Source organism: Nannospalax galili, unplaced genomic scaffold (genome assembly GCF_000622305.1).
Source record: "Nannospalax galili isolate Female #2095 unplaced genomic scaffold, S.galili_v1.0 scaffold996, whole genome shotgun sequence".
Classification (NCBI taxonomy): Eukaryota; Metazoa; Chordata; class Mammalia; order Rodentia; family Spalacidae; genus Nannospalax; species Nannospalax galili.
This window is the reverse complement of record NW_008339436.1, coordinates 2,884,737-2,906,963: the sequence shown is the minus strand read 5'-3', so window position 1 is coordinate 2,906,963 and position 22,227 is coordinate 2,884,737. Positions and strand designations below refer to the sequence as shown.

Here is a 22,227-nt window from a genome sequence, read left to right as displayed (position 1 = left end):
TGTGTATTTCATGCAGAACATCCCAATCTTATTCATCTTTATATCCACATCCCAAATGGCACCTTCCCATAGCCCTCCCCCGCCCCCCGACTGGAGCTCTGTCATCCCTGTTACTGTCCACTGTGTTATCAGTGCCCTCAGCCATTACCCAGTGCTAGCCCATCCACTGAATCTAGTCAGCCTATCTAGAGGTCCTTATTTTAGGAAGATCAGCTGTTCCTAGCAGCAATCAGTTGTCAATATTCCTTTAGATAAGATTGGGATCTGCTGTTCATTTTCCCAGTTCTATGCTGGGTTACTCTCTGGGAGTCTCTTGGGCCACCCTGGCCAACAACTCCAAGGAAGATATCTCCTGTCTGGCATTGTTTCTTGTTATGTAGCCTTTAGCTATACACATGGACTCTTAAAGAATTATACTGATCACTTTAATTTTTGGTTATACTTTCCTTTTGAGTGTTTAAGTGTGGGGTCTCTCCCTTTCCTTGTGGGTCATTGGCCACCGGTCCACGAGGACAAAGGGAGCAGAAGTGACGAACGGGGTCAGGACGGACAGTGAGCACTGACCGAAGAAAGCCCTTCCGGGGAGGCAGGTTCAGTGATACAAACAGCTCCAGACTCAGTGAAACAGCTCCAGATTCAGTGAAACAGCTCTGTTTACTTAGTGGGAGAACTAGGGAAAATATAGTGTGAGGGCAGTAGCCAATGCTTCAGCTGATAGGTGCTCATAGTATGCTTTATTTACATGTGGCAGTAGGCTCCTATCATCTGACTATTGGGCAATGCCTAATTCATATAGAAAAAACCTGGGGTACTTTTTACTCCAGGTAACTATGCCAAAGGTCATGTTCCAAATAAGGTCAGGCATCCGTGTCTGGCAGCACTTTCCAGGTAAGTCAGGCAGAGAGCAGGAGGCCCCCTGCTGAGAAGGGGAGTCCTTCCATATAGCACTGAGCCCCTTAGAGCTATCCGGACATGGAGGACTACAACCCTAGCAGCAGGGTTCCCCAACATTTAAGACCATACAGTTGACCCAGATTAACCAATTTATTTTTTACTCTTAAGGTTGTTAGAGGATCTGTTCCTCAGGGGTCACATGGGTTTGGGAGGAGCCCCTTGCTCCGAGGTATTTTGTGCTCCCATGTGAATCTTAGGATGGTTCATTATACTCCATCATATAAAATAGCCACATTTGCATTATCCACTCATCAATTGAGTGACACTTAGGTTGCTTCCATCTCTTAGCTATTGTGAAAAGAGCAGCAACAAACATGGATGTACAAGTGTCTCTGAAATAGGATGAGTTGTTTAGGTATATGCCAAGGAGTGGTATAACTGGGTCAAATGGTAGGTTCATTTGTAGTTTTTTAAGAGTTCTCCACAGTGCTTTCCACAGGGGTTGAACAAGTTTTCAATTCCACCAGCAGTGGATGAGCATTTCCCTTTCCCCACATCCTCTCCAACATTTGGTATCATTTGTTCTCTTGATCTTAGCCAGTCTGACTGGGGTAAGATGAAATCTTAAAGTGGTTTTAATTTGTATTTCCCTAACTACTAATGATGTCAAACACCTTTTAAGATGATTCTTAGCTATCTTTATTTCTTCTTTTGAGAACCCTCTGTTCAGCTCCTTAGCCCATCTTTTAATTGGGTTACTTCCTTTCTTGATTCTTTGTTTTTTGAGTTTGTTATATATTTCTGATGTTAAACCTCTGTCAGATGTGTTGCTGGTGAAGATTTTCTCCCATTCTGTGGGTTTCCTCTTCACTTCCTTGGTTGCTTCTTTTGATGTACAGAAGTTTTTTAGTTTAATGAGGCCCCATTTGTTGATTCTTGACCTTGTTTCCTAAGCAATAGATGTCCGCTTTAGAAAATCCTTTCCTACACCTATATCTCGTAGGTTATTGCCAATGTTTTCTTCTAACAGTTTCAGAGTTTCTGGTTTCACACTGAGGTCTTTGATACATTTGGAGGTGATTTTTGTGCAAGGTGAAAGATAGGGGTTTAGTTTCATTCTTCTACAAGGTAGAGATACAGCTTTGCCAGCACCATTTGCTGAACATGCTGTCTTCTCCAGTGAATATTCTTGGCCCCTTTGTCAAATATCAGGTGGCTGAAATTGCAAGTACTCATATTTGGGTCTTCAATTTTGTTCCACTGATCTACAGGTCTATTTTTGGGCTAGTTGTTGTTTTTATGACTATAGTTCTGTAATACAGTTTAAAATCTGGTATAGTAATCCCCCCAGCATTGCTCTTAGTGCTCAGGGTTGCTTTGGCTATCCGAGGTCTTTTGTGCTTCCATATGACTCTTAAGATTTTTTTTCCAATTCTGTGAAGAATGTCATGAGGATTTTGATTTGGATTACATTGAATCTATAAATGGCTTTTAAGGATGATCATTTTCACAATATTAATTTTTTCAATCCATGAGCATAGGAGCATGGGAGGTCCTTCCATCTTCTGATGTCTTCCTCAATCTCTTTCTTTAAAGATTTAAAATTTTCATTGTAGAGGTCTTTAACGTCTTTGGTCAGGTTTATTCCGAGAATTTTTTTTTTTTTTTTGAGGCCATTGTGAAAGGGAATGTTTTCATGTACTCTTTCTCTGATTGCTTGTTATTGGTATACAGAAAGGCTACAGACTTTGGTAGATTAATTTTGTAACTTGCCACTTTACTGAAAGTGTTAATCATTTCCTGGAGTTTTCTGGTGGAATTTTTTGGCGTCTCTTACATATAATATTGTATCACCTGCAAAAAGGGATAATTTGATCTCTTCTTTTCCAATTATTACTACTTCAATTTCTTTCTCTTGTCTTACTGCTCTTGTAAGAGTTTCAAGCACTATGTTAAAGAGGAGTAGAGATAGTAGACAGCCCTGTATGGTTTCTGATTTTAATGCTTCCAGTTTTTCTCCATTTAGAATGATGTTGGCTGTGTGTTTGTTATATATGGCTTTAATTATGTTTAGGTATGTTCCCTCCAGTCCAATTCCTCTCGGACTTTGAACATAATGCATGTTGAATTTTGTCAAAGGCCTTCTCTTCATCTATTGAGATGATCATGTAGTTCTTGTCTTTGAGTCCATTTATATGATTTATGACGTTTATTGACTTCGTATATTGAATGGTCCCTGCATCTCTGGGATAAAGCCTACTGGATCCTAGTGGATGATCTTTTTGTTGTATGTCTGTGTGCAGTTTGCAAGTATTTTGTTGAGAATTTTTGCATCTATGTTCATTAAGGATATGGGTCTATATTTTTCTTTTTTGGCTGTATCTTTACCTGGTTTTGGTATTAGAGTGATGCTGGCTTCATAGAAGGAAGTTGGAAGTTCTCCCTCCATTTCTATCTTTTTGAATAAATTAACTAATATTGGATATAGATCTTCTTTAAATGTCTGGTAGAATTCTACTGTAAGTCCATCTGGTCCTGGGGTTTTTTTTAGTTGGGAGATTTTGTATTACTGTTTCATTTTCCTTATATGTTATGGGTCTGTTTAAGCTGTTAATCTCTTCTTGGTTTAGTTTTGCTGCTTCTCATGCCTTTAGATATCCATCCATTTCTTTTAGGTTTTCAAATTTAGTAGCATATAGGTTTTTAAACTATTCCTTTATAATGTTCTGGATCTTTTTGGTGTCTGTTGTGATGCTTCCTCTTTCATCTCTGATTTTGTTGATTTGGAGGTGCTTTTTCTTTCTTTTGGTTAACTGGGCTAGGGGTCTGTCAATCTTGTTTATCTTTTCAAAGAACCAGCTCTTGGATTTATTGATTCTTTGTATTGTTTTCTTTGTATTTCATTAATTTCTGCTCTGATTTTTGTTATTTCTTCTTGTCTGCTGGGTTTGGGTTTCATTTGTTGTTGTTTTTCAAGTGTCTTGAGTTGCAATGTTAAGTCATTTATTTATGTTCTTTCTGATTTTTTTTCTTTCTGATTTTTTTAATGTAGGCACTTAGAGCTATAAACTTCCCTGTAACGACTGCTTTCAGTGTGTCCCAGAGGTTCTGTTGTCCTTTTCATTTAGTTCCAGGAATACTTTTATTTCTTTCTTAACTTCTCCTTGGACCCATTCATCATTCAGGAGTGTGTTGTTTAATCTCCATGTGTTCATGTAGTTACTAGGGTTTCTTCTGGTGTTGATTTTAAACTTTATTGTTTTGTTGTCTAATAGAATACATGGAATTATTTCAATCTTTTTGTATTTGTTGAGGCTTGTTTTGTCTCCCAGTATGTGGTTAATTTTGAAGAAAGTTCTATGGGGAGCTAAATAGAAAGTATATTCTTTGGTGCTTGGGTGGAATATTTAGTAGATATCTGTTAGGTCCATTTAATTATTTAATTCAGATGTCTCTGTTGATTCTCTGTCCTGTTGACCTATCTAATGGAGACAATGGGGTATCAAGTTCCCATACTATTAATGAGCTGGGATTAATCTGGGTCTTAAAGTCCTGTAGTACTGTTTTTATGAAGTTGGGTGCATCAGAGTTTGGTGAATATATGTTCATGATTGTAGTATCTTCTTGATTTATTGTTCCTTTGATCAGAATGAAGTGGCCCTCTTTATCTCTTCTGATTAGTTTTAGTTTAGAGTCTATTTTGTCAGATATTAGAACTGCAACACCTGCTTTTTTCTTAGTGCCATTTGCTTGGAATATTTTTTTCCATCCTTTCACTCTAAGGTCTTGCCTGTCCTTGAAAGTGCAATGATTTCTTGTAGACAACAAAAAGATGGATTTTGTTTCTTAATCCATTCAACTAGTCTGTATCTTTTGACTGGAGAGTTCAGTCCATTGATATTTAAAGTTATTAACGAAGGATGTATATTGATTCCTGTCGTTTTGGTTTCTGTTCACACACTTGGTGTAGCTGTGAGTTTCCAGTCATACCTTCATTGAATTTCTTTCTACAACCCCTTGGGTATAGTCATCCCTTTCTTCAGCTCTTTGTATTGTTTCCAGAACTCTCTGAGGGCTGGTTTTGTGGACATGAATTCCTTCAGCCTTTTTATGTCATGGAAGATTTTTCTTTCCCCTTTGACTATAATAGACATTTTGGCTGGGTATAGTAATCTGGGTTGGCATCTGTGGTCTTTTAAAACTGGGAATACTTTGGTCCAGGCTCTCCTGGCTTTCATTGTTTGCACTGAAAGTTCAGTTGTAATTCTGATGGGTTTTCCTTTCCCTTATATGTGACTTGTTTTTCTTTTGCAGCTTTCAGTATTGTCTCTTTTTTCTGTATGTTTAGTGTTTTTACTATGATATGCTATGGAGAGCTTCTTTTCTGGTCCTGTCTGTTTGGTGTTCTATGTGCATCTTGTATTTGTATGGGCATGTTAATTTTGGGGTTTGGGAAATTTTCTTCTACAATTCTGTTGAAGATCTGGTCCATGCCATTGTCTTGGGATTCTTCTCCTTCCTGTATGCCTATGATTCACAAGTTTGGTCTTTTTATAGTATCACTCAATTCCTGCATATTCCATTCTTGTGTTTTCTTAAATTTTTCATAATCTTTGCTTGACTGGTCTAATTCATCCACTTTGTCTTCCAGTCTTGATATTTTGTTTTCCATTTCATTTATCCTATTGGTGAGGCTTTCTCCTATCATTTCTAATTGGCGTATTGAGTTTTCACTTCCTTCTTCATTTCAGCTTGAGTATTCTTCAATATTTCTAACTCTTCTGAATTCATTCAGAATTTTGTCTTACCTTCTTTCAGTTCTTTGATTTCTCTGTTTGTGTGTTCTTTAAATTCACTGAATTCTTTCATCGTGTTCATTATTGTTCTTCTGAATTCCATGTCCTTTGTTATCTCTAGGGGGTTCTCTTTGTACTCCTCTACAGGACTGTTGGTACTTGGTGGGGATATGCTATTTGGTTTTTTTATGTTATTATTTTTTTGCTATGACTTTGACATGTAGATTTCTTTTGTAGTTTCTGATTCTTGTGTGAGACTCAAGCCTTCCTTTGTTGAGTTTAGGCCTGCTTCTTTTTGTAAACTTTATGTGCCTTTGTGGTTTACTTGTTGGACATGAAAAGCTGGTTGGTCTAGACTTCAGGTTCTCTCCTTTGGTTTTATATTGGAGGGGCCAGATGGCTTTCATCCTGCTGCTCAGGAGTTTCCACAGATGCCCAAGTCGGATGAGGATCAGATGGTCTCAGGCTTTCTCCTAAGGTCTGGATCCTTCCAGGAAAGATGTTGGCCTCAGGAGATTGAGGGTCAGGCTAGTCAGGGACCTGGGCCTGTCTCAGGCATGCAAAGGTGAGGGGGGCGGGGAACAGGCCCGAGGGCTCCCTGGGATTAGACTGAGGAACTGGGTTGGTCTGGGTGCAAAGGGTCAGGAAGCAGTGGGGAGTCTGGGCCAAGAGGGCAGTCCAGAGATCTGGGGTGCCAAGAGAAGAAATGGGCCGGTGCCCATGCTAGGAGGAGAGATGGGGTGGGGGAGCTGGGAGGGTGAATGAGGCTGGAGTCAAAGCCCAGTGGGCGTGTGGCCAAATTTACCCAGGAAAGACTGTAAAAGTCTTTACATTAGGGAAAAATGCCATTTTACCATGGACTTTTACTGAAGTCCTCCTGTATCTAAAAGTATTTCTTTTTTTTTCTTTAACCTTTTATTAAACAAAAAATTCACACCTTTAATTGTCTCTCTCCTATTTGATGTTTGTTTTATTTTTGCTTAAAAATTTTAGAAAACTTTTCTCCCTTAATGAAATAACATCATATTCCAGTGAAGAACTAGGAAGCCATATCTTCTAAACTATTTTATTATTTTTATTTTATGTGTATGAGTGTGTTGCCTGCATGTATGTAAGTGCACTGTGTTGTGCAATGCCTGCAGAGATCAGAAGAGGGTATTGTATCTCCTGGAACTGTAATTACAGACAGTTGTTAGCTGCAGTGTGGGTGCTGGGAACCAAACCAGGGTCCTCTGCAAGAGTAGCCAGTGCTCTTAACCACTGAGCCATCTTGCGAGCCCCAGGAAGCTGTATCTAATACATAGGGAAAGGACATGTTAATGGTCCTGGAGACATTTCTGTTTTTTTATTACCAAAAGTTTTGAATTAACTGATTTAAAGGTTTAAGGCTTACAACAGGCACTCATAAATTGCTTTTGCTATAAAGCATTGGCTCTTTGCTTGGGCCCACAAGGTAACTAAACACAGGATGAGAGTCTGGTACCTCTGCCTTTATTTTGCATCTGTCTCTTTTACTCTGGGGTGGACAGTTGCCTAACTCTGATAGAAATGTCATTCATTTAAAGAGTACCTACGTGAGTCATTTCATCAGCTTTCAAAGCTGAAAGCATGGATAAATTATTTTTCTAAACCAGAAGTCACCTTGGAACCAGGAACTGCAAAGCTTCCTAGTATAGCCCACCACCCATATGAGGGCAAGTGTCCGGGGGTTGAGGGTGTACCTGGAGCAGAAGCAATCATCTGCTGAGAACTGGTTCATCTGTTCCAGCAATGATGAGTGTTTTGGACCACCTGTAGAACTATAAATGAGACAGTGACCAGTCAGACCCCATCTTCACTAAGACTGCTTAATTATGTCTACCTTTTGCCTCTTTGCCCAACCTTCTCTATTTCAATATAAAGCTCAGATCAGTACCCTGAAAATGGACTCACCATTATTGGATCCCTCTGTCTACTTCTTTTAAAGTTGTTACACAGATCAAATCTCTTCTCTTCATGTTCTACCATTATTCATCTGGGGTACTGGGACCAGTTGCTGAGCCTCACCTGTTGGGACTGCCAGAGCTAAGACTTTTGACCTAAACTTCCCATCATATCACAAGCCACAAGGAATTTGAGCTAACTTAACAACTTCAATTACAGGAGCACTCACTTACAAGCCAATTTGTTACCTTGTAAACAATGTACAAACATAAACACATATGAGGGTAATGCTACAAGAAAAACAGATCACCCTCAAAAAGATTTTATAGCTTTCATTTCAATTTATCACTTGTAATTTTTACGTTAGACTATTGATTAGATTATTTCCTCCAAAGCATTAAGCAATTCTTAGTTCTAAACCTGTACTTAACAAAGATATGAATCTTAAGAGAACCAAGGAATTAATTTTTTTTTATTTATTATTTTTGTTTTATGTGTATAAGTGCGTTGCCTGCAGGTATGTGAGTGCACTCGTATGGTGCATTGCCGCGGAGGTCAGAAGAGGGCTTAGATTCCCCTGGAACTGGAGTTAAGGACAGATCGTAGCCGTCATGTGGGTGCTGGGAATCGAACCTGGGTCCTCTGTAAGAGCAGTCAGTGCTCTTAACTGCTGAGCCATCTCTCCAGCACCCCCCCTCCCCAAGGAAGGAATTTATATCTTTTAAGTGAAAGCAAAGAAGTTTGCAGCTGAAACTGTTTAGACTTAGGTTAGTATCTTCCCCATTTTAAGAGTGACTCTACAGAGAGGGAGATACCCCTACAAATGGAAATTTTAAATTGACTAGTAAAAATCAGAAATCTCTGGTTTCTAGTCAACAGTACAATGTGAAAGTCTTTAGCAAATTCTAGAGAGACTCAGTGTGACTCAGGAACACGCAGTCAACAATTTCAGCTCAGTTTTTGTTCAGGGAGTAAATAGATGATATCAGGATTTCTTCTTTCTCTTTACTCTCTTTTTAAAAAGCTCGAACAGGGCCATGGTGGTGCACACCTTTAATCCCGGAACATGGCAGGAGGCAGAGGCAGGTGACTATGAGATCAAGGTCAGCCTGGTCTACAAAGTGAGTTCCAGGCTAGCCGGAGCTACCGGGAGACCTTGTCTCAAAAAGACCTAAATAAATACATAAATTACAATTAAATTAGGTTGCCAAAGAAGCCCCAACCCTAGTTGAGGAGCTACTGGCAATTGATAGCTACAGGGAGAGGAAGAGTCAGTTTTTTTCACTGGTGTGATGCTTGGGAAGTTGATCAGTCTCCAAGGGATAGACCCACACCCAAGAGCATTTGGAGATCACAGATTCAACTCAATAGGGATTTTTAAAAAGACAAGTAATAGAGGAGAGGAAGTGAGTGTGTGTGGGAGGCAGATAGGAAGGAGGGTGTGGAGATGGGGGAGGGGTCTGCATGTGATCAAAATATATTGAATGAAATTCACCAAGTATTAATAAAAATGTTAAAAAAATAAAAAACCAAAAAATATTAAGATTTCCCACTTACCCTCTTTAGTTCTATTATCTAGAACTTTTAGTTCAGGATGGAAAACAAAACTAAACAAAAAGTAATTTAGAATGTTAAATGTTACTTTTTTTCCTTCAGGTACTTGCAAGTTGAATTGCCATAGTCACCAAACATAAAACCTGCGGAGCACCAAATGGTGGTTTTTTCCTAATATTTCCTCCTTCTTTGAATTCCTATTTGCCAGTATAGTATCTTTTAAACTTTTCTTTCTTGAAAATTGTAACCTTTCTGCAAACTGGTGGGATTTATGTTTTGGATAGGATTTATGTGCTGCTGTAGGAGCAGCTCCTTAGGTCTCACCTTGTAGTCAGTTCCCCACTGTGTCTTAGATTCATTCTGCACATTTATGGGGACACGAGGGAGCTCAGGACAAGGGGTAGGGTATGCCATCTCAGCCTCTCTGTGATGCTATGACATGTCCTGGGGAGTTCCTCCAACACCCCCACCTTGTTGGGCTGGAAGGAACAAGTGCCTCTTACCTTCAGTGTCTTTGTGATCAGGCACTTGGATTTCTAAACTAAAAGGGGCAAGGTTCCAATAGGCAGGAGAAGAGACAAAAAATGCTGAGTTTGATTCTAGAAGAATGTCAGGAGAAAGCAGACTGGTAGCAGACAAAGGTTCTGACAAATAAGGATATCCAATGACCAGCTTGGAATAAACCACTGGGCCATTGGTCAGACCAACTGGGGAAGCCCAGGTCCCAGAAAGAACTCAATATCTACCCAAGAAGGTGACATGGAGGGTTGGCACAAAGGGCCTAAGCTGGAACGTGCTGATGATCCGGATGGCTCCTTTGGTGAAAGTGGATCATCTTTGGGTCCTGACACAAAACATATCTCTCATTTCAAAAGAATAAAAGTAGTTTACTCATAGTTAAATGTGAGTGACTATGGCCTGGGAACATGGACTTAGGTTTCCCTGAATGACGTGTTCCACTATGAAGGTGATCACGTGAAGTTTTATAGTCACAGCACAAATATAGTCATAAATCGATGCATCTGGTAAGGACAGAAAGAAGGTGTGTTACAGCAAAGGAGGAAAAACTCAGTTATGGGTTTTACTTGCTATCTGATGACAGCCTTAGCTTCGGGGTTGGTGGAAGCTAATGGTCAGCTAACTTAATACATTCCACAGGCTTTGCCTGATACAGAGGTGAGCAATACATGACTATTAAGGAGATTCAAGACAGCCCAAGGTAATTTTGGCTCTGGCTCTGTAACATTCCAATTCTCCACAATTATGGAAGTTTTAATCAGTCAGTGAGCCTTGTAGAATGTCAAACATAGATATGACTCCCCTGCCAAAACCCCCGCCCCCAGGAGCTTCAGACAGCAATGGGCAGAGTTAACCCTGTTGCTGAGTGCTGGGTGTATATCCCTGAAATGAGACTGGGACCTCCTGCCACTGAGCATGTTTCCCTTCTTGCAGGAGGGTTAGCCTTGGAAGAGTGTGGGAGAATAGTGACCTGGCCAGACCTAAGCTTTGGAGAGACCATTGTCTATCCCCAGCCCTCACTCTTCATCATGTCAGGCATGCTGTGGGACCTGAAGCCTCTGGGAAGGCTGATGGCACAGAGTCTTCCTGCATAGCCCAAAGAGAGGGCCGTGAGCTGAATGTACTTGTCAGCCCATTTGTGCCTAAGTTTGGAAATGGGTGTCATTTTCTGGAATTAGACTATTTATTTTAAGCACTTGAACTAATCATATGGTTTCAAATAATTATTGACAGCATTAATAGCCCTGGATCACATTGCATAAGGGTAGGCTATTTCCTCTGACAAGGAAATTAGTAGACCAGGATCTGTGCTATGTTATATTGTAACATAGTAGATGTTCCTAATATGTTGATTTTCTACGGTCTTTCCTCCTGAGCTCCATCCCCAAATATTTCTATTACTCTTCAGTGAAAATTTTCAGTTTCTCTTCAAAATCCCAGTGGCTTCTCAGGTTGACCTTTTAAGGAAAACAAATGGACCTGAGCTTACATGGAGATGAAGAGGATGGAAAGCAAACTTAGTGGACCTGGGATGATGGTATGGAAATTAAGTCAGGTGGCATTCCCATCCACCCAAATGGCAGGTGATCTGGCTTCTAGTTCCTTCTACCAGCTTAAGTGATTTATTGGGTCACTTCCTGTTTTTGTACCTCAACTTCAACTCTTCAGATTTGGTCTAGATCACAGGGATAGCAGATTCAATTTTGGGGGGCAAGAGATCATGGAAATGCATAAATGAAGGCAGGTAATAGGGGATGGTAAGGCCTGTGGCCAAAGGGAGGAGATTTACCTGGTCCTAAGGCACTCACCTTTAACTGAGGAGAAAAACAGAAATAAAACCAAACTGTACCCATCAAATCAAACACTTCTATAGATCATCAGTTTGTGTTTCTTATGAAATGCTAAATTCTCTTTTTTATAATGCATGCAGAATGCCACAGTGACTCATGAGCTTTAGAGGAGTGCTAGTTTTGAGCTGGGGTATGCTAGTTTAGGTCATTAACATGACCTAAAGAAATTAATCAACATGAGCTTAAGTAGCTGGCCTCACCTTCAAAGTGGGTGATAAGTTCCTGTTAAGAAGAGCAGCAGAGAGGGAGGCGATGAGGCCTTAGTTCTGTGCCATCAGCACGTGCGTGCCAGGCCTGTCTGTCTTTTTGCTCCTCTGACTCTAACAGGCTGGGTTTGGGGATTGGGGTCATGATGCATGAAATTTTGGAAATGTTTAATAGAAAGCAGTAGTTTAGTCAAATGGCAGCCAGCATAAGGCTGGAGTCAGAGTGGTGGCAGAGAGAAGAGGGAAAGATCCCGACCAGCCAGAGCAATGAACAGGATCTCCTAGGTCAAAACTCAGTAGAGACACCAGGCCCCCACCTGGGTCCAAAGGCATGTTCATACAGGGCAGGGAAAGAAAGATGGGAGAGGGTGTGAATTTTAGTGATTGTAGGGTAAGTTTGTCAGAGTCCAAAGTGGGATAAAGATGGGACATGGGGAATTCTACTTTGGGAGGAAGTGAGCCCTACTGACCGGAACAGTGTAGTCAGATGGCCAGGGTCTGAGCTTGGTGTGAACCTTGTCCACTCAGAGCACTTGATGGAAGTCAGGACCTGTTAAGATAAGCTCTTATCTGAGAAGAGGCCTGGCAGGAATGAGGTCTGTAGAGTGAGGACTCCAAAGTCTGGGTCCAGGGCCTGGAATGGTTCTTGAAATGCTGATTTGAGTTGGGCTGGGCCTGGGACTAGACCTTGGAGCAGGTACAAAGTCACCAGTTAGCCATTTGACCTGAGACACCCGCCAGAGGTTGACTCAAAGACTGGGAGTTTCTTAGGTCAGCTGTACCAGAAGGCGATGGATCTCTAAGCACTTTACAAGACTGAAGTCAGTACTGGATTTTCAGATTTCCTAGCCCTCTAGGACCAGTGATCTGAGGAGATCAGAGCTGGTCATAGTCTTGGATCCTTTCTCTCCACAGTTGCTGGAGTGGAACAGGACCTGTTGGACAGAAGGACTCTAGTGCTGCAGTTCAGCTCTGTGGCCGTCAGATGCCCTCTAGAGGTTACACTCATTTTCACCTCTGGCCTTCACACAGGCTAATCTTTCTTCCAAAATGAGCCCCCCCGCCCCCGGCCCCCGCTGGGTAGCTCTCCCTTCACTATTCTCCAAGACTTACTTGGGATATCACTTGATCTGACTGCTTTGTCTGCCCTCTGGATAAGATGCACCTCCTATCTAGAAGACACTGTGCTTGCATTTATTAGGCAGATACTGTGTGTGCAGTAGATGGGACACTAGGGAGACTGACTAAAGAGTCAGAAAGAGACACTGTCTCAGGCTCACAGTGTTGAGGTACTGGAGGATGAGGAGGAAGAGAAGTGGAGGAAGAGAGGGAGGGAAACGGGAGAGGATTGCCTCTTGATATGAAGCAGGAGCTCATTAGAAGGATAGGACTCAGGTAGGTGTTCCCAACTCTAGGCATTAGTCACAAAGGGCATGGCATTTTCAACAGACAGTGTTGAAATCCCCGTGCTCAGAGCTCAGGGCAGACAAAAGTGGGTCTGGGAAGCAAGGTGGTTCAGTAGTTACTTCTCTCTTTGCTGTACCTGACAAGAAGCAAATTTAAGGAGGAAGGAGTTCTTTTGGCTTACGGTTTAAGAAGGCAGGGAAGACACAGTGTGGGAAGCCCGAGGGAAGACACAGTGTGGGAAGCCCGAGGCAGCCTGTCACATTGTATCCACAGACAGGAAGCAGAGAGCTGACTGGGCATGATGCCAGTTAGAGAGCCTCCAAGTCCATCCCTAATGATCCTCTTTCATATTCAGCTTATGGACCATGGGTCACTTATGGCCCCGCAGCCAAAGATAGCTGTGAATGATAGCCTGACACTTACTTAAAGCATGAGATTATTTTGCAATTTTTTTTGTAACTTGATGGCATGTTTTCGAGCATGAACTTTGTAGATGATAATTTATTTTACAGCATCATAGGTTGGACATGGCTGAAGGATTTAAAGGTTCACAACTTTCTAAAACAGTACCACCTGTTGGTGGAAGCAACTATTCAAATACATGAGTGTGTGCAAGACATTTCACATTCAAATCACAAGAGTCAGGAAGAAAGGAATGCTTTTGACTATGGGATCCTAGGCTTCGACCAGCAGGAAACACAGCCATTGTACATGTGTGGGCTGGGAAGGCAGTAGGGATGTGGAAGAGATGTTCACTCATTCACAAGCATCTGGGTCTGATTGATCAGTCTGTCCAAGGGCATTAAGGAAGTCTGGCCCTTTAGTCCTGGATTTTGCTGATCCAGTGGCAATTTTTCTCTTCCACCTAGTTTTAATTGTCAACTTGACACTATCTAGGAATACCTATCAAGAGAGTCTCAATGAGGGATTGCCTGGATGAGCTGGATATATCTGCATATCTGCAGGGGATTATCTTGATTATGTTAGTTAAGGTGGGATGATCTGTCCACTGTGGGTGGCATCATTCCCTAGACAGGGGTATTGAATAAAAACAAAGAAAGTGAGCTGAGCTCTTATTAGCCCATTCCTCTCTGCTCTTGACTCTGGATGTGACAGGACCAGTGGCTTTAAGTTCCTGCTGCCGTGACTTCCCTGAAATGATGGACTGTAACGTGGAGCTGTGAGCCAAATAAACTCTCCTTTAAGAGATATTTGTCAGGGTATTTTACCCTAGCAACAGGAAAGGAAATTAAGACATACCTGTGCCAAGATCACAAACTCCCAAGTCAATGATGCTGTGGGGGAATTACAAACGAAAGTGTCATGTTGGTGGCACTATGGGAAAATGGCAACTCTATGCCACAGACAGAACCAAGTCTAAGCAAGTGATAGAAAAAAACCACAGCAGTGTTGTGAGATGTTTCACCAGAGAAGACCACTCAGACAAAGTTTTGCCAAATGAAAGTTTTTATTAGCTGGCCAGCAACTACACAAGGGTGTTGGAACCCAAGTGCAGTGCCCTGCTGGTGTTAGGATAGGTTTTTATACAGAAAAACTACATCCTGGGTGAGAAGCTTAAGTTTCCAAGAGGTCCATAGCTTAGGGGTGGAGAGACCCCTAACAATTCCTATTTTGCAAAAGTAAGCCAAACATATAGTACAGAAGCCATAAATCTGTGGTTAGCAGCAACGACCAGGGACATGCTGACCTGTTCTCATGGCAACTAGTAGCCTGTTGACGTGCTTGCAGCTGAGCCCTACCTCTGTTCCCATACCCTGGGCCAACTGCCTTTTAGTTTCAGAGGCTAGATTCAGCCTAGACTTGAATACGGCATAACTATGGTCAAGAAGGTACCTTATCACAGAGCTTATTTGTGGCACACCTGTGAGCTCTGTGTATCCCTAGTACTCTGTTTACAGTCTTTGATAACCAAAAGCACTAAGGTCATAGGAAGTCTGTTGCCTCTCTCCCAAAATCATCAAAGAACACATCGACCAAATTGGAGCAAGTAATCCAAATCTGAATGAGTCAAAAATTCCCTCATTCTTCACTGGGCATAGTGGCACACATCTTTAATCCCAGCACTCAGGAGGCAGAAGCAAGTGGATCTCTGTGAGATCAAAGCCAGCCTGCTCTAAATAGTGGGTTCCTGGCCTGCTGTGGCCACAGAGAGCCCCTGTTTCAAAAAGATTAAAAAAAAAACTTCCTTCATTCTTTCAAAGTTCTAGGGGATGCAGATCTGGGAGGTGGTGGGGTTATGTCAGTGTCAGGGCCACAGGGTTACAATCCAGAAAAGACACCGGATCAGAAGATAGACTGATGTCTATCCAGCATCCTTGGAGGCTCTTATGTCAGCCCATTTTCTGTTACTGCAGTAAAGTAAGTGAGGTTGTACACTTTGTAAGGAAAGAAGATTTGTTTAGATCACGATTCTTAAAGGCTTTGGAACCTGATACTGGAATCGGTTCAGCTCTAGGGAGAACCTTCTCACAACTAGCATCATGGTGGAAGGAAATCTGAGAGGAAGAAATCATGTGGTCAGACACTGGGATCCAGAGCAAAATATGAGGGCGTCACCCCCAATGACCTAAGGACTTTCCACTGGGCCCCATCTCTTAAAGGCCCCATACTCTCTCACGTCACCATCCTGGTGACCAAGCTTCCGAAAGCAGCTGACCCCATTGGGGAGAAACCACATGTAAGTGATAAAACCATGAACAGAGACTCAGCTCTTACTGGACTCTGGGACATATCAATCTGGACCAGAAAGAAATCTGGGTAGAAAGAGGGCAATCAGAGGAATGAATGCCCCAGAATAGGTTTGAAGTCTTGAATACTAGGTAGAAGAAAGCAGAAACTGCCTAAAGGCCCCCAGATTGCTTTGTGAATTTGCCTTGCGGGCCCAGCCTGCCAGCCTGCCTGGTGACCCCTCACTCTTACCTTGGAGTCCTAATTGAACCAGCGTCCCCTTTCCCGCACTGGGAGTGAAATGCGTTAGGGAAATCAATACATTTGGAGGGGGAGAAACCAGACTGGTTTCCTGCTACTGCTCATATTTTCACTAAAACCCCATTTTACTGGAACCAGCATTGAAAAAAACCAGCACATTTTATTCAAAACAAGGCAATATTGGTATTGACAGAGTTGCAACGATAATGAGGCCAATCAATGTTTCCTCCTCCATTATGGGGTATTGAGCAATTTTGGAGTAAATTTGTGGTGTGATTAGACAAGATCAGCATTTCTCCCTTTTGAAAACTTTCTTTTCTTTTTCTCTTTCTTTTTGAATATTTAGATTATAATTATACCTACTCTGTTTGGTGGAGGGAACAAACACACACAAACAAAATGAAAGTCCCCAAAGCAGAAAGTAGATATGTTCCAGGAAAAAAAGAGGAGATTGTAAACATTAAAAAAATCTTATTAATAATACATGGTGATGCTATTTTTGCATCTTGCTTCATGCCAACTGCCTCCCCAACTCTCACCCAAATTAAAAGAGTACAGTTACCAAATGATAATAAGAAAGTTCTGGTAGAGGGAATGCTTAAGGCAAGAGGGTGGATGGTCTCTCTTTGCTGTTGGAGGGGTACCGAGGAAGGCAGAGGCAAAGAGGGTCATGTGGACGTGGGGAGGGACAGCACACCAGTGGAAGGACGTGGGAAAACCAGTCAGGGAGGTTGGTAAACTTCCACATGGAGAGTGACGCAAAGTAACAGTGATGGCTCTGGGTTTGTTTGATATATGATAGCTTTGCTGGCTCTGCTTTGGGGTCCTGGTCCTTGTTGGGCTATGTGTGTATGGCATGTGCATCAGACAGCTCAGATTGGCTATGCACAGATCACATTTAAAGGAAAGCCTACTGTTTGGATGTGGCTTGAATGTGTCCTCCATGGACTGATGTGGTAGAAGGTTGGTCCCCAGTGGGGTGGTGTTGATATGGTGGTGTCTTTAAGAGGCAGAACCTAGTGGATGGCCACTGAGGATGCTGCCTTTGGGAGGAATTAATGCAGTTCTCATGGGAACCCACCAGGTTCTCAATAGAGGATTCTTATAAAACAGCAAGCCTGGCCCCTCTGTGCTCTCTTGCTTCCTGTCTCACTTTGTGTTCGGATGTCCCTCTTCTTTCTGTTCTTGACATGGTGGCATCTGCATGTGACACAGGCAAGTGGGTCTGCCCTCACCAGAGCCAAGCCAATGCTCCTGTCATGCCCTTGGGCCTCCAGAGCTAAATAAAGCTTTTTTTTTCTTTATATACCGCCAGTTAGTTCATTATAATCAGACCAATATTAGGACCACCTCCTTCAATTGATAAGACCAGTCTTCAACATTAGCTGATAGCAGTGTTGACAAAGTGACAGTTTGGAATGGCAAAATCCTGCTCAGCAGAGAAGTCATCCTGAAAATCAGTCTAACATAGTTGGATCCTCCCAAATTTTTAATTTGAAGTATTATTGAAGTTAACTTAGAAATGGGACTTAGATAGCTCAGCATAAAAGAGCTGGGCATGCAAGTTGGGAGACCTGGGTTTAAATCCCCAGAACATGAGCATCTGTAATCCCAGTATTGCTACTGGGAAATAGGAGGCAGAAGAATCCCTGAAAATTAGTTTGGCACATGCAGTAGGGAAACATCCAAGAGACCTTGTTTCAAACAAGGTAGAAGGTGAAGATCGACACCCAAAGTTGTCCTCTGACCTCCGCACTTGTGCTGTAGCATACTACAGGGGCTGGGTAGTGGCAAGTCTGAGGTACTGTGTCAACCACTTAAAAAGTACAAATATAGGAATTTATGGAAAACAGCATAAATATGTTCCTTTTCTCATATATGTCACTCCTTGGAGTGTATATGCTGAGAAATTGTTAGCTAGTGGGAGAACCAGTCTCATTCATCTTTGTTTCTTAGTGATAGGAAGACACATTTGACTGTGTCTTGGCACAGAGCCCTTCAAATGGCTACACATGGCAAGAAGATGATGGATGAGGTGATTCTGAGCATATGGTTCAGGGTCAAAGTCACTCCCTTTCCTTACCATGCAGATCTGGGCAGTTAGCTTCTCTGAACTCAGTTTCCTCATCTGTGAAGTGGGGATGGCCATAGCACAGCATTTGAGAAATCTATCCACAGGGGAATGTTGAGTAGCTCTTAGCACATCCTAAGAAGCCAGGAGTTACTGACAGCACAGGGAAACATGTGGCCCTTGAAGTAAATATCAGGCCTGTCCTCCCCTCTACCCCCTGAGAGTCTATGAAATGTACTCAGGGCTTCGAGAAACTTCCCTCCCAGAGAGAAGAGGATGTCTGAGGTGGGGTAGGGAGTGGTGTGTGGAGGGAGATGCCCCCAGAGTGAAGCCTATGACTAGATGGCCTGTCAGCTTTGAGTGTGGCTTGAAAGTATACTGAAGATTGCACCTACCTCAGTCAGTCAAGGGCGTGTGTACATGTGTTTGTGCATGCACACATGCCCGTGTGTGTGTGTGTGTGTGTGTGTGTGTGTGTGTGTGTTGTCTATCTTAGGCTCATAAAACCAGGTGGACCCCTCCTTTTACTCTCAGGGGTGCAAACCTAAATGAAGAAACCCAGTGAATGAAGCCAGTGGGGAGAGTGATTTGTGTCCATTTAGGGGCATGGTCCCTTTCCAGCACCAATGGCTTCTTTTAGTTTTTGGTTTTTTTGAGACAGGGTCTCCCTATAGCCTCAGCTGCCCTAGAACTCACTATGTAGATCAGACTGGTCTTGAACTCACAGAGATCTGCCTGCCTCTGCCTCCCGAGTGCTGGGATTAAGGATATGCACCACCATGCCTGGCAGGCCACCAATAGCTTCTTAACACAGGGCCCCCATCCTGCATGACCAGACCTTCATATCTTTGAGAGAGGCTGTAAGTCTTTGTTTGGATGTGAAATCTTCAGATTTTTTCAATGTTAGCAATTAATTCAGAAACTCTCCAACATCATGTGGGTCCAACACCACATGTTTGAGGGCTACCCAGCCTCCACCTGCCTGGGTGCAGCCCCTGCTCTCAGTTGATGACTGACCCCAGCAACTCAGTTCCTCTCTTGGAACTGAGAACAGCACCTGAGACAGATAGGGTGCAGTGAGCTGTGGTGGGCACTGTTGACCTGTCATACCCCCACCCCGATCCCATGCCCACCTGGGAGACTACAAAGTCACCCAGAGTGTATTCTGTTCTCTCAGACTCATACCTTGCTTTGGTCATCTCTTAGCTTTCTGAGGAGATCCAGTGTTCCATGGCCAGCTACCTCCTGTCCCTGGTGAAATCGGAGAAGAGTCGCCAGGTCATGTGTGAGGCAGGCATGCTCCAGACACTCATGACCTTTTGCCACAGGGCCCTCAGCATGGTCGGTAGTCCTCTGCACTCACTCCTCATCAGGATCTTTGAAAAGTTGGGTTCCCAAGCCATTGAACCAGATGTGCTAAGGTACTGTGTGCACTAAATATTGAATACCACAGAGCTTATGACAGGGTAATGGACACACTGTGGGTACCTGAGTCTGCAGGAATAGGTGTTCCCATTCTCCTTCTCCTCCACTCCAGCATCTACTGCTTGTGCCCGCAGAGCAGACAGAGCCTCTTCTAGGGTGCTCTGGGGAATGGAGATGTCAAGATGGAGCTGAGTCCTGAGGCCTGGATAGTCCACAGCAGGGAGAGGAAAGAACTGGGCATCAGGGGCTCTGCTGGAGGGCTGGGGCTGAGTGCTCATGACTGGACCCAGAAGCTGGATTGTAAAGAGCAGGGCAGTGGCCAGTGCAGTATGAACAGGGATAGAGGGAGGACTCTACTTCATCATGCAGAGGCTTTCCTATATAGAGAGAAACAGAGGTAGGGAAAAGAAGGCAGAGGAGGGACAGGCTGCATGAGAGAGAGATCAAGAGTTTAAGACCCCTGCTACTCTGGAGCAGGACAGAGAAGGTGGTCCATGTTCACATTACCAGCCCACCACTTATGTAGAACAGTGGGGACAGAGAACAGCCTTGCCTGCCTGCAGGCCTGGGATCCAGTCAGTCTCAGCCCTGCCAGCTATGTACACAGGAAATTCCTTTAGAAACCTATAAGCAATGTATGGCATGATGTCCACCCCGAGGTTCTTGGCCCCACCATCTCTCAGCTGGGTTGCAGGACAGGGACCTGTTTCTTCTGCATGACTTTTGGAAATGGCATTCCGTGGTGTCTGTACTGGGAGGTAGGCGGCGTGAGCACTGGGTGTCCGGGGAAGCGATCTGGAAAACTTTGCCTGTAAAATGTCTATATTTGACACTTTGATGTTATGATATTCAGACAGTTTTTAGCCCTTGGAATTTGCCTACCATTGTCAGCTACCAAGAAAAGCTTCAGTTCATCCCCTGGACATGGAGACAACCCTGCATGCTCAGGTGAGGAGACAGTGAACAGGAGAGGGTGAGGGTCAAGCAAGGAATGTTTATTCCTGGTGAGGGGTCATTCATAACTGGTAGGAAAGTGGGTAGACTTAAAGTAAGATGGTTTTTCCTGCTGCTCAGGAAGGCAGACAAGGGATGCACAGGGAATGGGGGTGGTTCATAGAATGGCAGATCTAGAAGAAAAAGAACCATTCCCCTCCTTCACATGACAGTGGTGTGGCACCTCCTTGACAAAACAGACTGTACTATAGTGACCATATTTCCTTCACAGCCCTCAAGCACTGGGCAGAAAGCTTTCCAAAAAGCTCACAGCTTAGGAGCAACTTGGGGTGTTGGAAACAAAAGTATTGGGGGATTCCCAGCATCTGGCCCAGTCTCTGAGAAGATGCTGCTTCAGGGAACCAGTTTAGAGAAAAGAAAGTTGTGGACACCTTGAATGTAACACCACACAGGGCTTTGAGGCAAGAAAAAGCCCTGCTGAAAAGCAAAGATAGAGAATTGGGCTTGGAACTGGTGGTAAGAAGTTGGAGCTGAGGTCATTGAAGTGAACAGGCTGCTGTTCAGGACAGAGCAGGGGTGCTCATGCCAGTGTGAACCCAACAAAGAATACCAGTGGGGCGAGCAAGTCACTGACAGCAGCTGAAAATGCTGTGTTGGACAGGGGGACCTGCTGGGATGATTGGGAGAGGTCTCTCAGCATGGATTAGTGCCACCATCCCACAGTAATGAAATCAGCAGAGCCCAGGCTTAGGGTCGAGTAGACCTGCCTTCGTTTGTATTTAGGAAGTGTCAGGTAACTTTGAAAAATGCTCCCTCAGGGCTGTGGCAGGTACACTGGGGATATTGCCACAACAGGGATGGAAATGCGTGGGGCAAGGACACATCTTTCTTTTGCTTGCCGTCCCAGAGTCACAGAAAGACACAGCTGAGAGACCTGAAGATGCCAGCCCATGCCCCGGACGGCCTCAAGATCTCGGGTCCTCAGGCGTCTCCCAGGATTCAGCCACAGCCCTGCAGACAGCACTGAGCCTCATCTCCATGACCTCCCCACGCAACCTGCAGCCTCACCGGGCAGCCCTGATGCCATCATTTGTGGAATTTGACATGTCTGTGGAAGGTTATGGGTATGGATGACTCATATATGATTGGGTAACTTCCCAGTGCCTCTAATGATCTATAACACTGTCTACAAAACTGAAAATTGTTTTGGTTCTCAGTACTCAAGCAGAGGTGTGTCTAAGTAGTACATCCTTCCCCCAGCGGCTTCCCAGGGCAATCTCCTTCTATGGGTGGCCAGAGCCCTCTCATTCACTATTGTGGCTACTTCTAGAATGCCATCCATCCTGTCTGGCCTCAAATGAGGATTCATCACCTTCTGGGCCTCCCATCAGCACCAGCTGCTTTCTGTTCTTGGGACCTTATGACCTAAGAGGGGATGTGGCCCCTGCAGTAGTGTGGAGTAGGGAGATGTCATAGCCTAGACTGTTGATACAAGGCTTGTCTACAGTTCAATGACCTGACACACTTTCCCGTTTTCAGGTGTCTGTTTACTCCGACCTTAGCCACTGTTATGGGGACCAGCACAGAGCACTCCATCTCTGGAGGGACTGGGACAGGTAAGCATCTCCCAAGTCCATAGATACCCTTGGTTGCAGATCTCTACTTGGTGTTTCCAAAAA

The 22,227-nt window shown here is 43.5% G+C and overlaps 1 protein-coding gene across 3 annotated transcripts in view; it reads left to right on the top strand.

Moving 5' to 3' along the window:
* Window positions 1–22,227, top strand: part of Wdfy4 (WDFY family member 4) — a 274,936-nt gene that overhangs the window by 81,977 nt on the left and 170,732 nt on the right. For all 3 annotated transcript variants that reach the window (XM_029564047.1, XM_029564048.1, XM_029564046.1), the window contains exons 15-18: window positions 19,376–19,590; window positions 20,448–20,542; window positions 21,456–21,672; window positions 22,088–22,164. In XM_029564047.1, coding sequence (XP_029419907.1) covers window positions 19,376–19,590; window positions 20,448–20,542; window positions 21,456–21,672; window positions 22,088–22,164 — 604 coding nt within the window. The remainder of the gene's footprint in view (window positions 1–19,375; window positions 19,591–20,447; window positions 20,543–21,455; window positions 21,673–22,087; window positions 22,165–22,227) is intronic.